The 22479-nt window shown below is 64.0% G+C and overlaps 2 protein-coding genes across 16 annotated transcripts in view; one reads left to right on the plus strand and one right to left on the minus strand.

Annotated features, from left to right (window-relative positions):
- Positions 1 to 4382: 4382 nt before the first annotated feature.
- LFNG (LFNG O-fucosylpeptide 3-beta-N-acetylglucosaminyltransferase) lies at positions 4383 to 18160 on the plus strand. 12 transcript variants are annotated; one of them, XR_010934712.1, is made up of 12 exons: positions 4385 to 4923; positions 9350 to 9398; positions 9904 to 10003; positions 10115 to 10268; positions 10377 to 10462; positions 10873 to 11038; positions 11162 to 11247; positions 11429 to 12438; positions 15797 to 15976; positions 17084 to 17256; positions 17603 to 17632; positions 17778 to 17860. XR_010934712.1 is itself a non-coding variant. In XM_067705361.1 (9 exons), exons 1-9 carry the CDS (start codon positions 4495 to 4497, stop codon positions 17941 to 17943), a joined length of 1266 nt encoding a protein of 421 aa, XP_067561462.1. In that variant the 5' UTR covers positions 4383 to 4494; the 3' UTR covers positions 17944 to 18160. The 12 variants fall into 12 exon arrangements, 4 of the variants coding, with proteins under 4 accessions (XP_067561462.1, XP_067561461.1, XP_067561464.1 ...); XR_010934711.1 differs by lacking the exon at positions 17084 to 17256 and having other exon boundaries at positions 17857 to 17960; XR_010934707.1 differs by having other exon boundaries at positions 17603 to 17921.
- TTYH3 (tweety family member 3) overlaps positions 18097 to 22479 on the minus strand; it is a 29272-nt gene continuing 24889 nt past the window's right edge. For 2 of the 4 annotated variants that reach the window (XM_067705358.1, XM_067705359.1), the window contains one exon: positions 18097 to 18396. Coding sequence is in view for 2 of the 4 variants with exons in the window: in XM_067705359.1 (XP_067561460.1) it covers positions 18346 to 18396 (51 nt within the window). In the remaining 2 variants the exon portion in view is untranslated. Of the gene's footprint in view, positions 21324 to 22479 lie in introns of all 4 variants that reach the window. The other 2 variants (XM_067705357.1, XM_067705356.1) reach the window with 1 other exon arrangement.

The following is a 22479-nucleotide window of genomic DNA, read 5'->3' on the forward strand; positions in this document are numbered from 1 at the left end:
GTTCAGTGGGCAGCCCTGCCAGACCTCCTTTCACTCTGAGACCCATGTTCCCCTGAGCGGGAGGGGCCTGGGGGGGAAGAAGCGCTCTCTTGAGTCTCTGTATGTCCTCACCCATGCATCCGTCCACACTCCCCGAAGACTTGTTCAGCCATCCAGGCCAAGTCGGCCTGGCTGCTCTGACCACACCAGGCCCCAAGGTTCAGGCCAAAGGGCCAGAGGCCACCAGTGCTCATTGGTGCTATCCGTCTGCAGAGTACCAGCCCCTAGCCAGCCCAGGGTTGGCAGGGCGGGGCAGGTACCAGCTATATCCTTATTACAGATATCTCAGGATTGTAAAATCCTGAGACCTACAGAGAGAAGGGAACTGGCCCAAGACCACACAGAGCGTGGGCCGGGGGTGAGGGGCTGCAGGCAGAGTGAGCCGGCAGGCAGGGGGAACTGGGCCGGGTGCTCACTTGCAGCTGTAGGCTGTCTGTTCTCACGGGTGCGCTGCCACCCAGACCATCAGCTGCCGTCGCCTGCTGTGCCCCCTCCCTTCTGCGCTGAGCTTCTAAGCCAAACCCTCCCCATTGCCTCCCCTTCTGCCAGCACCGACTCTGCGTCCAGAAGCTTCTGGGCCACCGCGGGCATGCCACTCACTGCCCCTTAGGAAGCCCGCGGGCACCCTGGCATCTGGGGCTCTCACGCTGTCACTTTTCCTAGGACGCCCTGACGGCAGCCTTGAGGACAGGCTTCTCATGTCTGTGTCAGGTGGGGCAGCGTGAGGCCCCTGCCCGGCTCCACCTGCCGGCCACCACCTCGTGGGGGTGGGGACTGTGCCTTCCTTCCCTCTCTGGGCTCTGCTGCTGGGTTGGGAAAGGCTGTTCCCGGGACACCGAGCAGGACTGCCTTGGATGACCCGCTTCGAGTTAATGGGTCACCCATTATGTCTCTTGGATCTTCCCGGGAAAGAGACACTCAGGGGAGGCCAGCCCCAAGGCTCCAGGAGCCGGTGGGGAAGGGGCTTCTAGAACCTGCTGGGGCTGATTCCATTTGCGGGAGGCCCCAGGATGAGCCCCATCCGGGAAAGGGGGCCTGAGCTCGGACGGGCACACAACACCTCCTCTGAGCTGACAGGGAGGCAAGGAGAGTCCCCTGGGTCCTCGCTGGTCATGTGGGCCTCCTGTCCTCGGCCACCTCTCCACCCAGCCTCGTTCGGCAGTTCTCAAGCCATTCTGCCACCCGGCTGCCCAGGAGCCCCACTCGGGGGCTGGTGGAGGGGCCGTGCCATGCTGAGCGGAGGTCGGCCGCCTAAGAGGCGCACACACCCATGTCCCCGAGCCAGAGGGCCAGACCGCCTGCTCGGCTGACTTACCGTTGGCACCTTCTAAGATGAACGACAATGGCGTCCTCGTGTTATGGGTGGTGAAACTGAGGCTCAGAGGAGGAATGTTCCAGGTCCAAGGTGATAAGCCCCGGGGCTGTGTCCCACACCTGGGGAGGACCCCGACACAGCCTCTCCCCCACCCCCCTTCCAAAGGACCCTAAGGCCTCAGGGGGTTTCCTGCCAACCTGCTCAGCCCTCCCCATCCCTTCCCTGGGTCCCCATTTCCTGTCCTGGGCCCAGCACCTCCTCCTCTCACCACCCCCCCTCCTCAGAGCTGTTTGGCCCAATGGGTCCCTGGAGGGAGCCTTTGGGTCTAGGGTGAGGGCAGGGGAGGGGAGTGCCTCAGGCTGGAGCTGAGCCTAGGGAAGGGGGCGGGGGTGGCTAGGCCGCCACCCCCCTACAGTTTTCAGACCTCAAGGAGTCACCACGAAATTCCATTCTCCTGACAGCAAAGAAATTGAATCACTCTTGCCAAAGCCCATGGCCCCCACAAGAATGCTGCAAAGCTTTGTCCTGCTGTTCCCAGACAGGAACTCACACCCAGGTCCCCGGACTCCCACCAAGCCTGGCTGCAGAGAGGTGCAGAAAACCTCCTGCTGGCCTCTACACTGTGCCCCTGCCAGGCTGGGCCACTGCCCCTCTCTACAGTTGTTCCTCCTCCTTGCTCCCCGAGTACAATGCAGCCTCAACTTGCTTTCTGTACAATGGGCACATCACATCTGCTGTCTGGCGTGTCAAAGGCACAACAGCCAGGACCATGTAGCACGAACCGGGGAGAAAGCAGGGATGCTCTGGGGTGCGGAGCAGGGGGTCCCGCCCCTTGGGGAGGGGCCATGGAGGGGTTGGCTCACAGAACCTCCTCAGGTGGGAGTGTGGGGTGGCACGGCTTCACGCTGCTGTCCCTCCTACCTCTTGCAGAATGCCCAGCACCTAGTGGGTGCCACTTAATATGGGCGCCACTGACGGAATCCCAGGTACGCGCACAGTCCATGCAAAGATTTGGGGGCTTGACGGTTTGGGGGCTGTTAGAGAATGGGGAGGCAGTGCAGGGAGTAGCAAGAAATGGAGCTGGGACCCATTTGGGAGGTACGTGGACACGAGGGTAGGACTTGAACACAGGGACCATGGGAAACCATCAAAGATTTTGACCTGTGAGAGTGTGTGTGTGTGTGTGTGTGTGTGTGTGTGTGTCAGGGGCGTGGGGGTCTGATTAAGCTGTGTGGTTTCTGAGTGGAGAATCAATAGAGCAGGTAGACTGGGGGCAGGGAGACCAGGGTGGAGAGGAAGGTCGTGGAGGAGGCTGCCTCTCAAAATAGCCCAGAAATGGGATAGATAAGCATCGGTGGTGGGGCGAGGGAAATGGGGCACAGAGACCCTTCAGACAGGAGGCTGGAGCTGTGCTGGGGCTCAGCTGACTGTTTGGGGGTGGCCCACCCCGCCATCGGGTCCATTTCCCCCCAGCCGACTAGAGGCTCCCAGGCGGGGCTCTGGCCGATGGGGGAGGGGTTTATGGCAGGAGGTGACTCCATGGGAGTCTCGTCACTTGGGCACAGCCAGCACCATCTGCTCAGGCATCTGCCTGCCTGAGGTGGCGCCTGCTAATTACCTTGGGGGTGGGTACAGGAAGAGGCCTGGGAACTCCCATCCTCCACCGCACCCCATCCCAGAGGGGCAAGGGGTAGGGCCCCAGGGCCCTGAGAACAAATGCGCCAGGCGAAAGTCTGGAACCCGGGCCAGACATTTACACAGCAGATCTTTATAGAGCACCTGCTACGTTCCAGGCCCTGTTATCCGCAGTTGACATTCAAGTGGAGGGAAAGGGACCATGAAGGGGTACCAGCGGGCAGAGTGAGCGCTAAGGGGGGGACCAGTTTAGCCGCGGTGGTCGCCTAGGGCCTCCTTAGAAGGGGATGCGGAGGAACTGAGGAGGGAGGGGAAGGAGGCAGCCAAGCGGAGAGCCGCCCCTAGCCGCGCTTCCGGAAGATGCTGCGGGCGGGCGACTCAGACTTTGATTTCGCCACGGGGAGCCCTTGGCCACTTCCTCGCCCCTCGTCCCTAACCCTCAACCCAGGCTGTCGGCGCACATTCCTGCCGCCCCTGCTCGTGCGGTGGGCTGGCCCAGCCCGTGGGAAGGGCCGGGGGTGGAAGCCGCCGTGTGCCGGGGAGGCGGGGCGGGGGCACAGCTGGGCCACATCTGGCCCGAGAGCAGAGGGACCAAATGGGACAGAAGGCGGCCTTTCATCCCGCGCGGGGAGGGGCGATCTCGGTTTCTTCTCGGGGCGCCACGGGGCGCCCGAGGATTTCGGGGAACCAATCCTCTGCCCTCCGACGTTGGGCAGAGACGAGGAAATTAGCTCGCGGGCTAGGGATGGAATTTGGTAAGGTGCTTTCTCGCTGGAACCTCGTGTTCCTACCTGTGGCTCAGGTGGCTAAGCACCTCCTCGATATTAATAAAGGGTACTCTGGACCGAGCGGGCAGGTCCACCCAGGCACCAGCCCTGTTACAAGGCCTGCGCCGTCCCTAGGGCAGGAAGCCGGGCTCGGGGAGGGGAAGTGTGGAGCGAGGAAGGAAGGACGTCCCCCGCGGGACGATTGAGCCCGAAGTCCCTGTCCCAGAATCCCCGTCACAGCGCCGAGGGCGCGCCCCTCCGCATGTCAGACGCCGGGTATATCTCCAGCCGGCGCTGGCCAGCCTGGGTTTCCCCTTCAGGGCCACTGGGGCGGGGCGGACCTACATCCCCACGCCGCCCCGCTGCCCGCCGGGGCGATCCGGGCGGGGCGGGGCGGGGCGTGCACGTGCGGACCGGGGGCGGGAGCCCAAGACGCCCGCTCGGCAGTTCCCAGACCCCCGCCGCGGCCCCACGTGGGCTCTGCAGAGCATCTGGGGCAACCTGGAGAGGCCCCGCCCCAGGGCCCGGGAGCCAGTGAGCTCGTGCTGAAGGCGGGGCCTCGCAGAGGGACCCGCCCCCGGGGGCGGGGCCAGGCTCGGGCGGTTTAAGAGCGCGGGGCGCGGGCGGTGCATTGCTGGACCTGCCGCGGGACTCCAGATCGTCGGCGCCGGAGTGAGGGGCAGGGCGCACCGGGCAGGGCGCGCGGGGCTGGGCGCACCGTGCGGCCGCCACCCCACCATGCTCAAGCGCTGCGGCCGTCGCCTGCTGCTGGCGCTGGCGGGCGCGCTGCTCGCCTGCCTGTTGGTGCTCACGGCCGACCCTCCGCCGTCCCCGGTGCCCGCTGAGCGCGGTCGGCGCGCGCTGCGCAGCCTGGCGGGCCCCGCGGGGGCGGCCCCAGCTCCTGGGCTGGAGGCGGCGGCGGCACCCGGGGTGCTAGTCCGCGAGGTGCACAGTCTGTCCGAGTACTTCAGCCTGCTGACCCGCTCTCGTAGAGACGCGGGCCCACCGCCCGGCAGCGTCCCCCGCCCCGCAGACGGCCATCCGCGGCCCCCGGCCGAGCCACTCACGCCGCACGACGTCTTCATCGCGGTCAAGACCACCAAAAAGTTTCACCGCGCGCGCCTCGACTTGCTGCTGGAGACGTGGATCTCGCGCCACAAGGAGATGGTGAGCCCCCGCAGCTTGGGCAAGTGGGCAGGGGAGAAGGTGCCCTCTTGTCCAGCTGGTGGCAGCATTCGATGGGCGCCAGGCTGCACCTCTGTACAGCCACTGGGAGTATCAGGGGGAGTGATGCCGGTCTGCCCCCTTCCAGCCCAGTGTTCCTGGTGGGGCCACTCTCCCCATACGGTTGTGGAACTGCGTGCTGGGGACCCATCCCCAGCCAACTTCCAGGGCCCTGGGTGGCCTGCACTGACCCCACACCAGCCACCAGCGCCTGGGGTTGGTGCCCTGCAATGCTTCTTGCCCCTCAGACACTGGAACTCATTAACGGGGCATTACTGTCCCCAAACCTCCCCAAGGCAGATTCTGCATGGGCGTCACCCTGGGCTCATGCCCTTCCCTGGGAAGAAGACTCTTTCCTTAGAGGCGGAGTGGGGGGTTAGGACCCCTGGGCTCAGGGCCAGGCGCATCCCCATCCCAGTCTTTGCAATGGGACAAGTCACTGTAGAAAATATTCTGAAGTTGGGGGTGGGCGTTAGTGGGCCCTGGGGAGCCCATCTCAAAAGAAAGAGAGCGCTGGGTTTCAGAGTCTGTTCGGCGGTCCTCTCTCCACAGTGCAGAAGTCTCTGGAGCCTGGAACCTTGTGCTCAGTACATCCTAGCTGAGCGTCGACTTCCTCCACACACATAATAAAGACACACCCCACTTTGAAAATCTCCCTCCAGGCTGCAGCATGACGGCTGGGCTGGGGCAGGACGAGGGCAGAATGTGAGCCCTGTGGGGGTGGGGGGTGGGGGGATATCCCTGAGCTGGGAAACTCAAGGGACAAACTGGGTATCTGGGATGAGGGTGAAGGACCTTGACCGGGCTGGGGGCTCAGAGAAGAGCCCACACCGCTTCCTCCCTGTGTCAGCCCTCGAGGTCTAGGGGCCTTCTGGCCTGGCTGAGCCCTGTTTTGGGGCAGGGCCGTGATGGGGTCCCGATGGGGCCTGGAGGTGCAGGGTCCTCTGTGGTCCAAGCGTGGGGAGGGGGCCCTGGGAACACAGCGTCCCTTTCGCAGGGGCTCAGCAGCCCGGCGGGGGGGGGGCGGCGGGGGCTGCGGGTTTTGTTCGGCTGCTGGGCCGTTAGGATTCCCAGCGCCGGGCGGCTCTCACGCCGGCCGCTTGGGCAAGGTAACAAAGCCCCTTTCTCCAGTGGAGAAAGGCGTCCGGCCTCTGTGTGCAGCTATGTGCTCCATGGGAACGCTGCCGGCGTGCTGGCCACTCAGGTTGCCTGGCGATGAGGGCCTGTGGGGTCCCCCACATCCCTGAGTGACAGCCCTGTGGGGCACCATCCCCCAGGACTCTGCCTCCCTGCTGTGTGACCTTTGGCAGTGTTCAGCCCCCTCTGGGCTGCCACCAGCTCTGAGCACCCCTCGTCTTGGACTTTGGGGGCTTTCTCCAGCGGAGGGAATATGGTCAGGGGGGTCTCAGGTACCAGTCCCAGCCAAGCTAGGTGACCTTGGGCAAGACCAAGGGCCTCTCTGACCCTCAGTTTCCTCATCTCTGAAACAGGGAAAGCATTGCCCTTCCAGTAGGGTGTCGTAAAAGAGGCAAAGCCTAGAGGTGTAGGGAATGAGCCCAGGGAGTACTCAGAGTCGGGGTGGAGCCGTCCCTCCCCTGGACCCTTTGCTCCCCGTTGAGGGGCCACTTGGGTTTCCTTCTCACACTAGGCCCCCCACCCAGGAGAGGCCGAATCTGTCCCCAACAATCGGTTCATGTGTCACAGCAAGCAGGAACCCCTCTTATGGTGTCCTGTGGGGGAGGGGTCCTTGAAACTGTTTCAACAGAGAGACCTCCTTTCCCAGCCCTGTGAGGGGTGATTCAGACCCAGTCTGATGGGGGAGACTCAAGGAAGTCAGGGCCGCAGTGGGGGAAACCCAGAGAGGCTGTGTGAGCTGAAAGTGGGCATCTGACCCGTGTTGGGGAGGGAGGGACTTCCTGGAGGAGGCGCCATTTGAGCTAGACTGAAAGGGCAACTGGGCATCTTGAGCACAAGCATGGGGGGTGCAAGAAACTTCCAGCAGTTGGAGTGACTTGGGTGGGGGTGGTCAATAGAGACCACACTGTGACGGGCCTTGAAGTCCAGGATGAGGGGCTGGGCCTTTGGCCCACACTTTCCTCCCCCATCCCTCCCGGAGTGGGCCAGGCTGCAGCGGCTGCCACCGCGGCAGCCACAATTGTTGGGGGGAGAGCTTGGCATCCTGTGTTTCTTTGAATCGCAGCTCCAGGAACAATGCCGCTTCCTGTGGGTGTCCCCCCGCCCACCCACAGCCAGCCCTGCGGCCCTCGCTGCCCAACTCTTCCTCCTCCAGCCCTGTCGTTTCTGGGGAAGTGGGGAGGGGTCTGGGTGGGGGGGGGAGGGGGAGGGGTGTGTGTCTTGGTCCCTGGAAGGCGTGGCTGGGGTGGACCAGCACAGCCTCTGCCCCGGGGTGTGACCGCAGACTGGGGGCTGCCCCTCTCTGGGCCTCAGTTTCCCCACTTGTACACTCGGGTCGTAATGGTGCCCTCCTCCCAGGGCCATTAGGGAGATGAAAGAAGAGAACGCGTCGGAGCACTCTGCTCTGGGCACCCGTGAGCTCTGGTTCCGCCCATTGCACGGAGGGCGGAAAATGAGGCTCTGAGCAGTGGGTGAGGCCCGCGGCCGGGCAGCCCATCCCCTCCCCTCCTGATTGCTCTGATGTGGGGAGACCGGAGGCCCGGCACCCGCACACCCCACACCTCACGCCTCCAAGCACTCCCCACTGAACAAAGGTGACTTTAATCTCCGTAGCCTTGGGCTGGGTTTTTAGGGCACCACCAAGCGCTCAGGAGAACAGGCCTCCCTTGATCTCATTAAGAAAGCATTTTCCTTTTAATCCAGTGGCGGCAACGGCGCGTCTGCACGGGCCGGCCTCGTCCTCCCACGGCATTCCTGGGCTGAGATGCTGGGGGGCGGGGGCTCTGGATGCGAGTCTGTGCGTGCGGGCTGCCCTGGGGTGTCTGCTCTGGAAGGAGGGGGTGCGTGCGTGGAGAGGGTGTAGAAGGAGCCTGCCACCTCCCTTAGCTCTCTCTAGGCCCAGCCAGCTTGTGACCTCACTGAGAGTGTGCCCGGGTCTGGGCTCAGGCTGGGCAAGGAGCTGGAGCTGCCAGTTGAGGGTGGGCACCGCAGGTGAGTGCGCCAGGTCGCTGGGTTCGTGCTGTATGCCAGGCCTGCACACACCGGCCCCTCCCTTGCACCCGTTTGTACACAGAAGGAAACCGAGGCTTGGTGGGCACGGAGGTGGGGGGTCTCCCACTGCCCGTGCTCCCAGCACCCTCCACCGGGCCTGGGCTTTGCACTCAGCCACGCCCGGGTGTACTGGGTGGCACGCGCTGGGCGGGCCGGGCAGAGGAAAAGGAACATTCCTTCCCGTGTGCCGACGGGCCCAGGCGGGCGCTGGCAGCTCCTGCCCCCCCCCCACTTCCGCGGAGCGATCCCGGCAGCGGTGGCCCCGTGCTGGCACAGGTGGAGCCCTGATGTGGCCTTGAGCAGGGCACGCAGCAGGCGGGGCTGCTAGGCCGCATGGATGCTGGGGCCACTGATTCCTGCGCTGGGGCACGTGAGGTTTCCCGCCTCAGCCCTGCGGACCGCGTCTCCTTAGAACCCTGGAGGCTGCTTTGGCTCAGAGGTGACCGGCTGCACTGGCTGGTCACGCAGCCAGGGGTGCGAGGGAGGCCCCGGTGTTGAGGGCCCAGCCCGGAGGACTGCAGGACTGTGGCCACACCCCAGCCCGCCGGACCTTGTGCCCAGCCCGGCCCAGTTAACCAGGCCAGCTGTATGGTAATGGGCTGTGCGGCCACTCCCGCTTAATGCGGCCGAGTTCCCCTCGCAGCGCGGCCCAGGACAAAGCTGGCGGACAACGCCTGGTGATTCATCCTCCCTCTGGGCCCTTTGTCCGCCAGCGCTTGGCGGCCGCCCAGCAGAGGCCTTTGTCCCCGACTGATTGAGACTTGGCTTCCCAAAGCGGACCTCCTCCGCCTGCCCCCCCCACCCTCCGCCCCTCCCACAGGCTGGGCACTGTGTCAGTAAGGGTGTGTGCCCCGCCAGGTGTGCAGGACAGCCGGAGCCGGTTACCTGGCGGGTGGGCGGGGCACCGCACCTGGCTCGTGCCGGCGCAGCTGCCGGCTGACCTTGGGCCCAGCTGTCGAGGTAGGGGGTGGGGTGGTAGGGGGTGGGGTCTTCCTGGGCCCCCAGCCCACTTCCACTCAGGGTAGGCACTTGAGCCCCACTCTGCATGTGGGGAAATTGAGGCTCAAAGGTGGGGCATGGGTGTGACTGAAGGATCCCTGTGAAGCCGCAGAGTGCCCAGCCCTGGACCCCACGGTGGCCGGGGCACAGAGCTGCCTGTTCAAGGCCGTATTTCTCCCTGCAGACGTACATTTTCACGGACGGGGAAGATGAAGCCCTGGCAAGGCGCACGGGTGAGCCCTGGACGTGGGGAGGCTGGGGGAGCTCCCGCCCAGAGGAAACCCTCCCCTCTGGAGAGGTCACCGAGGCCACGGGCCTGGGAGGGCAGTTTACTCAAGGGTTTTGCTCAACGCTCCGCCCCACCACTCGCCCCCCCCGTTCAATTCTCATGCAAATGAGGCCCTTTCAGCGCCCGGGGCCCTTTGAGCTGGTGTGGCGGCAACAGGTGGCCGGTGCTGGGAAAAAGCCGCCTGAATGGGCAGGGGCGGGGCGGGGCGGGGCGGGGCGCCTAGGAGGGGGTTGGGCTGGGGGGTGAGATCGCCGGGCCTGGGTCCTGCTCGAGGGAGGGGTTGAGGGGGAGGCCACCGTAGGCACGGCTTGAACCCAGGGCGCCCCGAGGCAGACTGCCACGCACCCTCTCTTGCTCTGCTCTCAACGGGGCTTGCTGTGTGACCCTGGGCCAGGCCGCCCTCGCTGAACCATCTTGGACCCACTCACAGCCCCTCCCCTCGTCCGCAGGCAACGTGGTCAATACTAACTGCTCGGCTGCCCACAGCCGCCAGGCGCTGTCCTGCAAGATGGCCGTGGAGTATGACCGCTTCGTCGAATCGGGGAGGAAGTGAGTGCTGGCCTTCGGCTGGGGCCCGGGAGCGTCTCCTCCTCGGGCTGGCTCCCGCCCTGGCAGTCCCCGCCCCCCGCGCGCCCCCCTGACGGCAGTGCCTCGCCGCAGGTGGTTCTGCCACGTGGATGACGATAACTACGTGAACGTGCGGGCCTTGCTGAAGCTGCTGGCCAGCTACCCGCACACGCAGGACATCTACCTCGGCAAGCCCAGCCTGGACAGGCCCATCCAGGCCACAGAGAGGGTCAGCGAGAGCAAGGTGGTGAGTGTTCCGCCCACACAGGCCTACGCCGAGCGGGGAGGGGCTGGAGGTGTCCCTGCAGCCCGGGGGGAAGGGTCTGGGAGCCTCACCACGTGCCCCCTCCCGCAGCGGCCCGTCCACTTCTGGTTTGCCACCGGCGGGGCTGGCTTCTGCATCAGCCGGGGGCTGGCCCTGAAGATGAGCCCTTGGGCCAGGTGAGTGGGTGCCTTGGGGCACAGGCGAGGCTGCCCCAGACCGCAAGGTCCCCCCACTGGGGGCCTGGCTTGACTCATCTTCCCAGCACCAGTGTCCCCAACCTCACGTGTACTGGCAGGGTGAGTCGTCCCACCACTGCCCACAGCCACCAGGGTGGTCAGCACCCAGGTTGGGCAGGACCCCTTCCTGCGTCCGGTAACCCCCAACTCACAGAGAATCATCTGGCTGGTACGGAGGAGGGGGCTGTCCTGGGGCTCAGGGAGGTGGGGAGCTGCCAGCGTGAGAGCCCGTTAGGGACACAGGCCGGGCACGTGCACCTCCTTCTTGGGCCCGGCCAGGGTGACACTGCCTGGTGGGCTCCTGCCCAGCTCCCGCCTCGGCTCACTCCGGCCCTCCGGCCCTCCCACAGCGGAGGCCACTTCATGAGCACGGCCGAGCGGATCCGGCTGCCGGACGACTGCACCATCGGCTACATCGTGGAGGCTCTGCTGGGCGTGCCCCTCATCCGCAGCGGGCTCTTCCACTCCCACCTGGAGAACCTGCAGCAGGTCCCCGCCTCCGAGCTCCATGAGCAGGTGCGCTGCCTAGCAGGCCAGGAAGGGATGGGGATGGAGGAGAGCGGCTGGGAGGGGAGGGAAGGGGCAGGGTGGGGTGGCATCGGCACCCCTCCCAGCGTCACTCTGTCCCTCCCCCTGCAGGTGACCTTGAGCTACGGCATGTTTGAAAACAAGCGGAATGCTGTCCACATTAAGGGGCCCTTCTCAGTGGAGGCCGACCCATCCAGGTGAGGAAACTGAGGCCCAGATGGGGGCGGGGCTCCCCTCGGGTCCCTTGGGGTCTGCTGCAGCTAAGCAGCGTGATGAAAGAGTACGACCCTGAGCCTGCTTGGGTGGAAGAGGGCCCCCGGTGCTGTGAGCTCGGTATCCGCACCCCACACGGACCAGCCCCCCACTCTGTCCCCACAGGTTCCGCTCCATCCACTGCCACCTGTATCCGGACACACCCTGGTGTCCCCACACTGCCATCTTCTAGCAGCTACGGCTGAAACCCTGTCCCCGGGCACCCCTGGTATCCAAAGGGCCCGGGGACCCCTGTTGTGCCGCCCTGGCCTTGGCATTCGAGGCTCCCCCAGGGCTGTGCGTGCGTGTGTGTGTGTGTACTGTGTGCCCATCCGTGTAGCAGACTGCTGGGCAGCTCTGCTGTGCCGAGGAACAGGCGAGGCACCGCCTGTCTTTCCATGCTCCACCCCAGAGGATTTGTGAGTCAGAGGTCACTCTGAGGGCAGGTTTATTATCATTCTGGGGTCTTTGGGCAGCATGGGGACCAGGGGCTGCTCTGCAGCGAGGTGCAGGTGCCTTTCCCTCCTGCTGAGCGCAGGCCCAGCGCTGCAGGCGCCTGCCCCCTGGGATCCTGGCTCCTTAGAGCCCCCAGGACAACTCACCCTGCTCAGTGCTGCGAGAAAGCTGGGTTTGGGGGATGTGACCCGAGTCCCCTCCTCCCACTGAGCTTTGGCCTGGGTACCTGGGGAACAGCAGCCCCAGTGGCCTTGCCGCTGGGTGGAGTGCGGCACCATCCCGGGCAGGGGTCTTCCCGCTCTCTTAGCCATCTTCCCTTTGTGACGGGGAGTCAGCTGAGGATCTTATCTCCTCTCCAAAGTAGAGAGAAAGTCACCCATAGTGGGTGTGTCTGTAAATATTGTGACAGTATTTTTTACTGTGCTTCTTTTTCGAAAGGGGGTGGGTACAAAGTAGGGAGTTTTTGTCTGTGTTTTCGGGGGGTTGGGGAGGGCGCTATTTTATCTTTTCTGTGGATCAGAAAAAGCAGCAGCCGAACTTGGGATAATCTTTGTTGTTAAAGCTGATGGAAATGTTAACGCTCTATGTATTTATATGTCGTGGTATCTGGCCTCTCCCTGCCCACCTCCTGCATAGAACCTGTCTCCTACCAGCCCAGCTCGGCGCACCTGACCAGTGAGGTGTGTTCTGTCTTCTGTTTTTCCTTCTGCAAAGACATAGCTAGGAAAGTGAATGATAAGGGAAAAGTTCTCAGGGAATTGAAGTGTGTTGCTATGGTGACGTCTTTTGCTGCGAATAAAGATGCTCTTTGGGGCAACGTGGGCATCCTGGTCTCAGCTGGAAGTTGGGCCTGAGCTGCAGGTTCATGGAAGCTGAACCGGGGGGGCTGAGGGCTTGTTTGCACTCGTGTGGGGGAGGTGTGTAGAGACCTCCAAGCCAGCTATTGTGGGAAGGGAACTTGGGATTTAAATAGCAACTTCCAGGTACCTGAGCGGCATGACCAGCCCAGGGCACCCCCGGACATAGGGAGACCTCTGGATGTACAGGTCTCACTCCGACAAGCAGCTCTAAGACTCTCTAGCCCTGGTCTGTGCTGGCCTGCCCCTGGACAGCTGCCAGAGGGTCCAGCCCTCCCTTCAGGAGGACAGGGGCTGGCTGTGGCTTGACCTGGGACCTCCTTACCCAGCTTCATCTCTGTCACAAGCCCACAGAGGCCACATTCTTGCCCCATTTTGCAGATGGGGAAACTGAGGCTCGGAGCAGGTAATGTGATGTCCAAGGTCAGGCAGCCGGGCTGGTGAAGAGCTCAAACTCCGAGTTCAGGCTGACCTTGGATCCTGGCCTCACCGCCCCCCCACCATGCTGTTGACCCTGGACGGGTCCCAGGAGCCTGTTGACCCTGGACGGGTCTCTGCCCTGTTTTCTACAGAAAGCAGCTCCTCTGGCCCTTCCTCAAATCAAGGCTTTGTGATGGCTGGAGCGGGGAGGGGCTGCTCTGGCCTCAGCTGGGGAATCCCCTCCTCCCACCCTCCCAGGCAGCCTGGGGCGGCCCTCAGTTCCTCTTCCTCAAACTGAGCCTGGACACACACACCCACCCCCTCCCCCTCCCCCTCCCCTGCCCTCCCCTCCCCTCCCCCTCCCCCTCCGCCCCTCCCCGCCTCCAGCTGCCCCAGCCCCACCCCCGTGGGTACTTGCTAGGACCTGGGGCTCCTTGTTCCCTATGACCTCCTCGCTCCCTACTGCTCCACGCTTAGCCCTGTCCACACATCAGAAAGCAGACAGAGTGGTTTGAAGAGCGCCTCACTTCGCACCCCTGAGCTGGGGGCAGAATGCCAGCCCCTCCCGGTCCAGTCACATACTCAGCGCCCCCAACAGGCTGGAGAGGACCCCTTCCTCACAGCCCTTGCTGGTGCCTGCCCGTCCTGGGGAGCAGCTGGCCAGGGCCTGACCCCAGCGGGACCTTGCATGGCCCTGAGTCAGCAGCACGGTTCCCAGAGCAGCTGCCCTGGGGGTGTGGCAGTGACTGGGACAGCAGGAGGGAGAGAGGGCCCCTCACCATCACACCCCCAGACTCCACTCAGCACCGACTGTGTGCCAGGCTGGGTGGGGGCATGGCAGGGGAGAGGGGCTCACAGCAGCACTGCTGCCACCTGTGGGCAGAGGCCATGGGCCTCCTTCCTGCCAGTGTGAGTCACGGGAGCCTTTGCCCTGGCAGAGTGTGGAGCCCGGGCCCCAGTGCCCCTCCTCCAGCAGCTGGCATCGCCTCTGCACAGAGCTGGCGGGACCCCGGGGCAGAGGTGTGGCCGGGGCAGGTGGAGTCTGCATCAGAGTTGGGGCCATCGGTAGGTCACAGTTGGTCCAAGCTGTCCCCGCATGGGTTGGGGGCACCGAGCAGGGAGACAGCAGAGCAGAGGAGCCCAGGGGTGGGGGGCAAGCCCCACCCCTCCTGGAGCCTCGACCTCCACCTGAGAAAGGGGGATAAATGTAAGTGGCGCTGAGCCCCCGGTGCTCTGGGCCTGCAGGGGCCACAGAGGGCCACAGACTAGCGGCACCTCGGCCCTTTGCTCTTACACAAGAAGCTGAGGGAGGAGGGAAGTTCTCCCTCCTCAGAAGGGGAAGCAGGCCCAGGAGGCCTTATAGGAACCGGGCAGCCTGATGTCTTCCATCCGCCGCCCTCAGGGGTGTGCAGGGGGTGCTCTCCCCCCCACCCCCAAGATGAGTCATGGAGCAGAAGAGGTGACCTCCCTTCTGCAGGCACGACTGGGGGCAGCCATGCCCCATTCTCTGGTGGCGTCAGCGCCCCTCAACCACACGCTGGGCTAGTGGCTGGTTGGGGAGGGTCCTGGCTGGCCCTCCCAAACTGCCCGTCACTTGTGGGCTTTCAAAAATAAAAAGCAAAAGCGCAACCACTGGGGCTGCTGGGCGCTCCCCCCCCCGCCCCCCAGCTACCCTGCTGCCCGCGGGTGAGTGCCGGGGTAGCTGGCCAGAGCAGAGGCTGAGCCAGGTCTTGGAGGGGCTGAGAAGGGTGCCAGGGTGGGGCCCCTCCCTGCTCAGTTTAAACGAACTTCCCTTCAGCTGGGCCATCACAGCCAACTTCCCCCAAAGAGGCACATCTGAGCTGGAGTGGGAAGCAGAGTGGGGAGAGGAAGGTGTTCCAGGTCTTGGCACAACCTGGGCAGAGGTGCAGAGGTGGGACTTGTCAGCACGCCTGGGGGGCTGGGAGACAGGACGGCCTACAGACTTGGGTCTCCACGACTCTCCTCCACCTGTTGCAACCACTGTGGAGCTTTCCATAGGCTCCATCCATGGTTCGAGAGGCCTGACCTGCTGGAGGCTTCAGCCAGTCCTGCCCTCTCTGGGTCTGGGGTCAGAGCGGAAGTGGCGCGGGGGGAAACCAGTGCCAGCCTCATCTTTTCGTCTGCCAGACCAACTGGCCGGTCCTGCTGCCACCTCAGGCCCAACTTTGCCAAATGTTCTTGGAGGTGACCCCTTCCCCAAGTCCTTTCTGAGCCTAGGGCTGGGCACACAGAAGGCACTTAAGTTGTCCAGCGCTAGGAGGGGCCCAGGGTCCAGGGGGCTCCTCGTCTTGGCCCCTGGAGGTTGCTGAATTTGGGGGCTCAGAGCTGTGGCTGCTTCCCTCCGCATATGCCCCCTACTGCCCCTGCCCAGGCCTCAGGCCCCCCGCCCCGTGTATAACCCACCATAGTCTTTGGGCACCGCCTGGTGGCCAGAGCTGGTGGTTCCTCTCCCAGCCCGAATCCACCTTTCCCGGGACCCCACACGGATCTAGGGGTGCAGCCCCCGAGTGACAGGGAGGGGAGACCGTCTCTGCAGCCCCTTGCTTGCTCTTAAAAGTTCACATCATGAATCTTTGGTTATTACCAATAGTTGGTATATTACCAATATTTGGAATCTATTGGTTATTACCAATATTTTGTTGGTGCGGTATGTGTGATGTCAAGAGGCAGGCTTGAGCCGGATGCTGCAGGCCACCGCAGGCCACCCATGTCACTGTCCTGTCCCCTGGCTCTGATGCAGGGCTGGCCACATCTCCTCCTGGCTCATCCCAGTGAAATCCCCAGATCCTTGCCAAGTGATCGCTCACTTCCTGTTTGAACGTGGTAGTCACAGCTGAGCCCCAGATCAGCAGTGGGCGGTCACTGGGAACTTGCTGGGAATGCAGATTCCTGGGCCGCCCCAGCCCATCTAGGACTCCAGGTGGGTCTTCCAACAGGGTCCGTCTGGCCCTGCCCGTAGCTTCTCGTCCTCTGCGGACTCAGCGCCCCCTGCCGGGCATATGCCCTCCTCACACCTCACTCCTGGAGATGCTCCTGCGGCCACCTGCAGACCCTTCTCCCCGGCCCCCTGCCCCCTCCCCCAACAGGATCACAACATCTGCTGCCCCTTCCCCCATGTGGGTATCCACAGGCCCCCTCGTCCTGGGGGCCACTTTCTCCCACACTGCTCCTGGTGACTTGGTGTCAGTGACCCTTCCCACACCCTTGGCATCCCCTCAACCTGCCCCCCAACAACCTGCCCCGCCCCCGCCTTGGTCGCCCCTCCACAGTCGCTCCTCACACTTTGCCTACCCCATGGCATCCCACTCTGTCTCCACCTCATATCTTTCCAGCTCACTCCCTCCTATTTCCTGACCCCCACTGGACCCCAGATCCCTCACCCCTCAAGGGCTTGTCCTCCCCTGGCTGAAATCCCAGGGTCCAGTCATGCCCTTGAAGTCGCCTTCACCTCCCTTGGCCTCTCTTGCTTCCACATCTTCTCTTGGCCAAGCCCGTAGTCTCTGACCTGTTGCATCCGGCCCTCTGCCCGCTCACTACCCACACCTGGGTGGCTGGAGGGACTGCCTTCCCACCTGGTGAGTCTCACCTGAGTTCCAGACCAAGCGCCTCAGGGGCCCTTGGGGAGGCCCACTGCCCCTGCCCCTGGCTCTCCCATGGCACCCCGCTTCCTCTCCAGCCTCCTCTCTACTTCATAAGACCTTCTGCCACCCCAGCCCCAAGCCGCACATATGCTCTCATCACCGGGCCAGCAGGAGGGACCGCAGTCCTGTTTATGGCCGGCCCCTCCACTGTGACCTAGGTCCCAGCCCCTCCAGGTGATTCAGGACCATCACTCCCCCAACGGACTCTTCGTCTTCCCTGCTGCAGCCATTTCCGCTGCTTACGGGACCATTACCATCAGCCTTCACAGCATGCTGTTATTTCCCCACCTTAAACACACACACACACACACACACACACGCGCGCGCGCGCGCACTTCTCTGGGCCACGCCCCCTCCAGCTATAGCACGATTCTTCTGCTTGGCAGCTAAACCTAAGACGAGAGACAATTCACGCTGTCCCCACATGGCACCGCAGAAGCACGGAGCCCCAGATGCCTCCACTCCTGGGTGCTTAGCAGCCCCCCATCAGAGCTTATGTATCCTGGGCCCCCTCCCCCAGAAGCCAAGTCAAAACGGAAACCACTGGACCAGGCTGCTGGTGTGTGCTGGAGGCAGAAGCTCCGCCCTGTGCCCCCGCCAACCCAGGCACTCATAGCGCCGAGAGCCAGGAACCTCGGCGCCAGCAATGCCACGGGAGCCTGGTGTCTTCCACCGGGCCTCGCAGCTCCCTCGCCCACCTGTGCACCTGGCATGCAAGACCAACACTCTCCCGGGCTAACGTGCCTCCCCCCATCTCACGGGTCCTAAGGGTCTCCCTGCGAGGTGGGCGGTATGTCTCCTGCCACCCAGGGTGACGTGCTGGGTTATGTGGCCTCCGACGACACGGCGCCTTCCCCAGCCCACTTCTCAAATGAGAACAATAATGATCCTTCCTACCTCGGCAGGAGGCGGTTGAGTTGCTGCTCAGACCACTGGTAAGGACTCCAGCGAGGCCAGTGGGCAGCGAGGCGCCCGGGGAAGCACTGGGAACCCCGCCTCGGGTTACAGTGGGGACTCAGGAGATGCTCCTCCTGGAGACACACCATCCTCCCATTTGGCCTCTCTGACCCGCTCCAACAGCCCTGCCCAGGGCCAGGTCTGTCACCTCTCCTGCTGGCTAGAGACGGGGCCCTCCTCACAGGAATCCGCGTCTCCTCAGGCCCCTCCAGCGCAAGCCCAGATTGCAAATGAGGCTTTCAAGCCGTCGAGACCACCGCTCCCAGCGCCAGCCGCTCTGCATACCTGACGCCCCGCCCCGCCCACCAGGCCCCGCCCCACCAGGCCCCCTCTCCCGCGAGACCCCGCCCATCAGGGTCGCCCAGGCTCTAGTGGTTCCCGGCACGTGGCCGCCCTGCCCACAGACTTGGGCGGGAGCCAAAACAACTCAGGGAAAGAGGCCTGTTTTTTAAAATTTGTTTATTTTAAAACATGAAACCCAAGCTGAATAGAATCCACAGAAATTACATTGACGAGATTTTTAGTATTTGCCAAGAAAAATAAAGCCCCCAGAGAAATAAAAATCAAACCCCAAACCCAGTTAAAAAAACAAAAACAAACAAAAAAACCCAGAAACACAGCGACAGCAACATACAGCCATGGCCCTACGGAAGTTGGAGAATGCCAAGCGGTTCAGGCCTCAGTTCCCCGCTCAGGACGCGAAATCACCTTGTGGGTGGAATGCAAGGGCCAGGAGAGAAGCCTGGGAGGGGGAGTTTTAACAAAATTACTTCGAGAGATATATGTAACAAATATAAAGTGGTGCGGCACACAACCATTATGGTTAAAAAAAAAAAACAAAAAACAAAACCCGCCCAAGAGGCCCTGGTCCCCGCTCGTCCCCCCATTTAGGGCTGTCACCCACGCACCCCTCCCGGCCGGGGCGGGGGTCCTGGGGTACGGAGGGAATGGAGCTTGGACTGGGATTGCATAGTGAGATGGGGTGGGCGTGGAGGGGCATATAGGATCAGGGCTTCCGATCAGGCCCTACACCAGGCCAGGGGAGCTGGGGGAAGCGTGCGCCTGCACAAGGAGCCCCATCGGCGAGCGACCGGACTGGAACCCCTCCTGCCCGCCTAGCCCGTCAGGGGCCTCGGGGCGTCTCCCTCCCATCCACGTGGTAGAGGACCACTGCCCAAGATGCTGCAGGGCCTGCGAGGGGCAAGAACCACAGGTGCAGGGGTGGGAGCGGACGAGGGTAAGTCACCGGGACGGGGCGGGTTAGGAAACGGCCTGAAATTAAACAGCAAAAAGAAAACCAAGGGCGAGATGCGCTCCCCCTCCAGGACCGAGGCTTGGTCTTGCACCCATTTTAACCTCCCCCGTTTTCCTTTCTTCCGCCTCAGTGAGTAGAAGGAACTGGGCGGAGTCAGATGGGCGGGCAGACACGCACACGATGCACGCACGGAGGGGCTCCGAGCGGCGCAGGTTCCCGGCGCCCGGCTCTCACGCTATGTACATTCACATTTCGGCCTCGCGGGCCGGGCGGCCGTTTGTGCTTCCGAGCGGCGCCCCAGGCAGCACAGCCCGACGCCACCCCTCTGATCCGAGGCCGCGCGGGAATGCTCCGCCCAGGCGGTGGAGCCCAGAAAAACTTGTCGGTTGGGCTGTGGTACCGCCATATATCTGTATGTATGTATATGTGTGTGTGGTGTGTGTGTGTGTACAGTGGGGGGCCTGGAGCACAAGGTGCCTTTCAGTGAGGTTTGGCCGTGTGCGAAGGCTCAGATGCGAGGCTGCGGGCCCTTAGGCCCACCTGGAGCACCCCCGTGTTTGCCTACTCACTCCCCCAACCCCGTCCAGGGCAGAGGCTGCCCCAGGAACGGGGGAGATGTGACCTAGTCCCAGGCCCACCCATGCTTTTGGTCCCAGATACCAGCACAAAGAAGGGATCACAGAGGAAGGTGGCCTCTTCCAGGCCACCCTGGGGAAGGGGTGCCCTGCCGCTCTGGGAGAAAGAGCCCCCCATGTCTGTAAACTGCCGGGCCGGCTGCTGTCTGCCCCGGCCTGGGGCCTCGTGTGGCTGCCAAGTGGCTCTCTGCTGCCCCTGGACTGACACAGGGCAGAGGCTGCACCTGGCCTCTCTTGCTTCAGGCTGGCTGGGCAGGGCTGGGACCGGCAGGGGACTTTCCAACTTGATCTGGGGGTAACACCCCCATCTGCGGCAGGAAACACAGCAAACATTGTACACTACGCCAAAAGCACCTTAGGGAAGCCTTGTTCCCGCTTCACAGGTAGGGAGACTGAGGCCACAGGGACCTCAGTTCTACAGCCCAAGGGACATTCATTCCTGAGGACACGGTCCCCTGGCGCAGCGCCTGCCCAGGGAGGGTCTCCAGGCCCTTGGGCTGCCTCTCGATCTTCGACACCCCCCAGCAGCACCACAAGAAACACCTCCTCCAGCCCGACTCCCAGCTGGCTATCCTGGGACTCAGCTCCGGCCTGGACTCGGCGTCACACTCGCGGGCTTTGGGTTGGCCAGGGGTGTTTTCTCTCGGAGGCTGGAGTGAGGTCAGTGGTTAGTCCCAAGAGGGGCGGCAGGGGCCAAGGGCACATTCACAGCCAGCTCGGGTCCAGCCCCCCGGCCGGCTCTGGGACACTGTGCCTGTCCTGGATGGAAAGGGAACCGAAAAGGGGGTGCCGCTCGGCCCGCCACCCCGCCTGCCCTAGAGATGACAAATGTGGTTAGTGCAAGGAATGAACCGGATGAAGCTGTCAAGCCTCTGGGGTGGGGGAGGGGTCTTGGCACCAAGAGGGCGGCCAGCACTCGATGAGCAGCCTGGGCTCCGCGTGGCACCCGCTGTCTCCTGCCGCCGGGGAGGGCTGGGTGCCACAGGCGGGGTGGGTGCTGAGGGAGAGAGCGCTGCTGGGAGGGAAGCAGAGAAAGTGGGGACCCGATGCAGAGAGCCTGGGGTGGGGTGGGGTGGGGGGCGAGGGAAGGAAGGAGTTATAGCTGCTGCAGAGGCATGTGAAGGCGCCACAAGAGGGTCTCCACGCGCGGGAGACAAGCAGGCGGGTGGGTCCACACGGCCGTCCCTCCAGACGCCCAGCACACAGGGAGCACCGCGCTGCCTACGAACTAAGAGGTGAGGCACAGAAGCATCGAAGGGGCAGAGAGGCATCAGAGCTGTGGGAGGGGTGGGGCGGGGCAGCTGCCAGGCGAGGAGACAGCAGGGGTCCGCAGGGACAGCACCAGCACGACACATCTGGCCCAGCGCAGGGCTCTGCAAATCCCCGAATCCTCGGAGGCAGAGGGGCACGGGGCTGGGGGCCAGGAGGGCCCGGGCGTCGCTGGCAGCACCCCCAGGTGTCCAGGCGTGTGAGCCAAGGAGAGGGTGCGGGCCCAGAGCCCCTGCGTCGCCACCAGCAGGAGCCTGCCGGGCATCTCCACACCCCTGCAGGAAGGGGAGGAGGGGGGCGAGTGGCCACAGCGTGCCGGCAGCAGGCCCGGGGTGGGTGTGGAGGGTGCGGCAGGCAGCCGCGGGTGTAAGCAGCAAGGCCGGCCCGGGGAGGAGTGGGGCGATTGGCACGTGGGGCGGGTGGCTGTCGGGCAGTCTAGTGCCCGCTGCTGCTGGAGTTGGGGCGAGGCTGGCTCGTGGCGAGGTACTTCGCTCTCATGCTGGAAGTGTACTGCAGGGAGACAAGGGGAGGGGGCAGGGGGTCAGCGGGCACTGGGCACAGCAGGGCAGGGCCTCCATGGGGTGTGCCGGAGCACCCCGGGGTGGGATGGGGCAGGACCACGTGGCGGCACAGCTGACAGAGCCCTGGGAGAAGGGGCTCTGGGAGGGGCCAGCTGGTCCAGGGCCTGGACTCCTGAGCCCTGGCCAGGGCTGGGGGCAGTGACAGCCCCGGGGGGCAGAGGTCTGGCCGCCCACTCCCCAGGCTCCGGACGGGGACCAGCATCCTCTCCCAGTGAGATGAGCACAGCAGCCCCTGCTCCCGACTTGGGCGTGTGGCATCAGGCCAGGCAGCACTCTGCCCCGGCAAGAACCAGAGCTTGGAGGCTCCCCACTGCACCCGGCACGGGTCCTCCTCCCCCTGCGGGATCCTGGCTGGGCGGCCAGGAGGAGTGTGTGGGCTCAGGCTGTGCCCAAGGGCCCAGAGTGGCGGACACCACAGGTCACAGGAGGGAGAAGCCTCCACAGCGGCTCTGCCCCGTCACCCCTGGGGAGGACCCCGAAGCCACCAAGGCCCCTCAGGCTGGGGTGATGCTGCCACCCACTCAGATGGGAACCAAACTGGGGGCTCCTTGTGGGTCACGGACGCAGGGACAGAGGCAGCTGGGGACGGACACAGCCAGCACATCTCGGCCACTCTTGTCCAACCTGAAGCATGGAGGCCTCACTTGATACACATGCATGTGCACGTGTGCTCACAACGAACACACGTGGAAGAGACGTGTGCTAAAACCAAGCAGTGTGCAAGGGGCCACACGCCCATCCGGGGGACAAAAGCCAAGGCACGTGCCAAGGTTGCCAGCGGGAAGGAGCCTGGCAGGCTGACCCCGCAGCCACATGCCCCCAGCAATCCCTGGGGGCTCCGAACCCGAGGCCACACACCGCAGTGTGCAGATCAGGACAGACGATCTCCCTGGGCCCCGAGAGCCCTCCCAGGATTCCTGGAAGGGGGAAGGTTGTGAGCGCCCGTCAGCGGCCACGAAGGCGAGCTGGGAGGAGGATGGGCGGGCACTGGGAGCCATGTCATTCCAGGGACGTGCAGCACGGGCTGGGGGGCGGTGGGCAGCAGCCCAGACCGCTGACGAGCCCGAGCAGGTGCGTGGCGCGGT

The sequence above is a fragment of the Pseudorca crassidens genome, chromosome 15, assembly GCF_039906515.1.
Source record: "Pseudorca crassidens isolate mPseCra1 chromosome 15, mPseCra1.hap1, whole genome shotgun sequence".
Lineage (NCBI taxonomy): Eukaryota > Metazoa > Chordata > Mammalia > Artiodactyla > Delphinidae > Pseudorca > Pseudorca crassidens.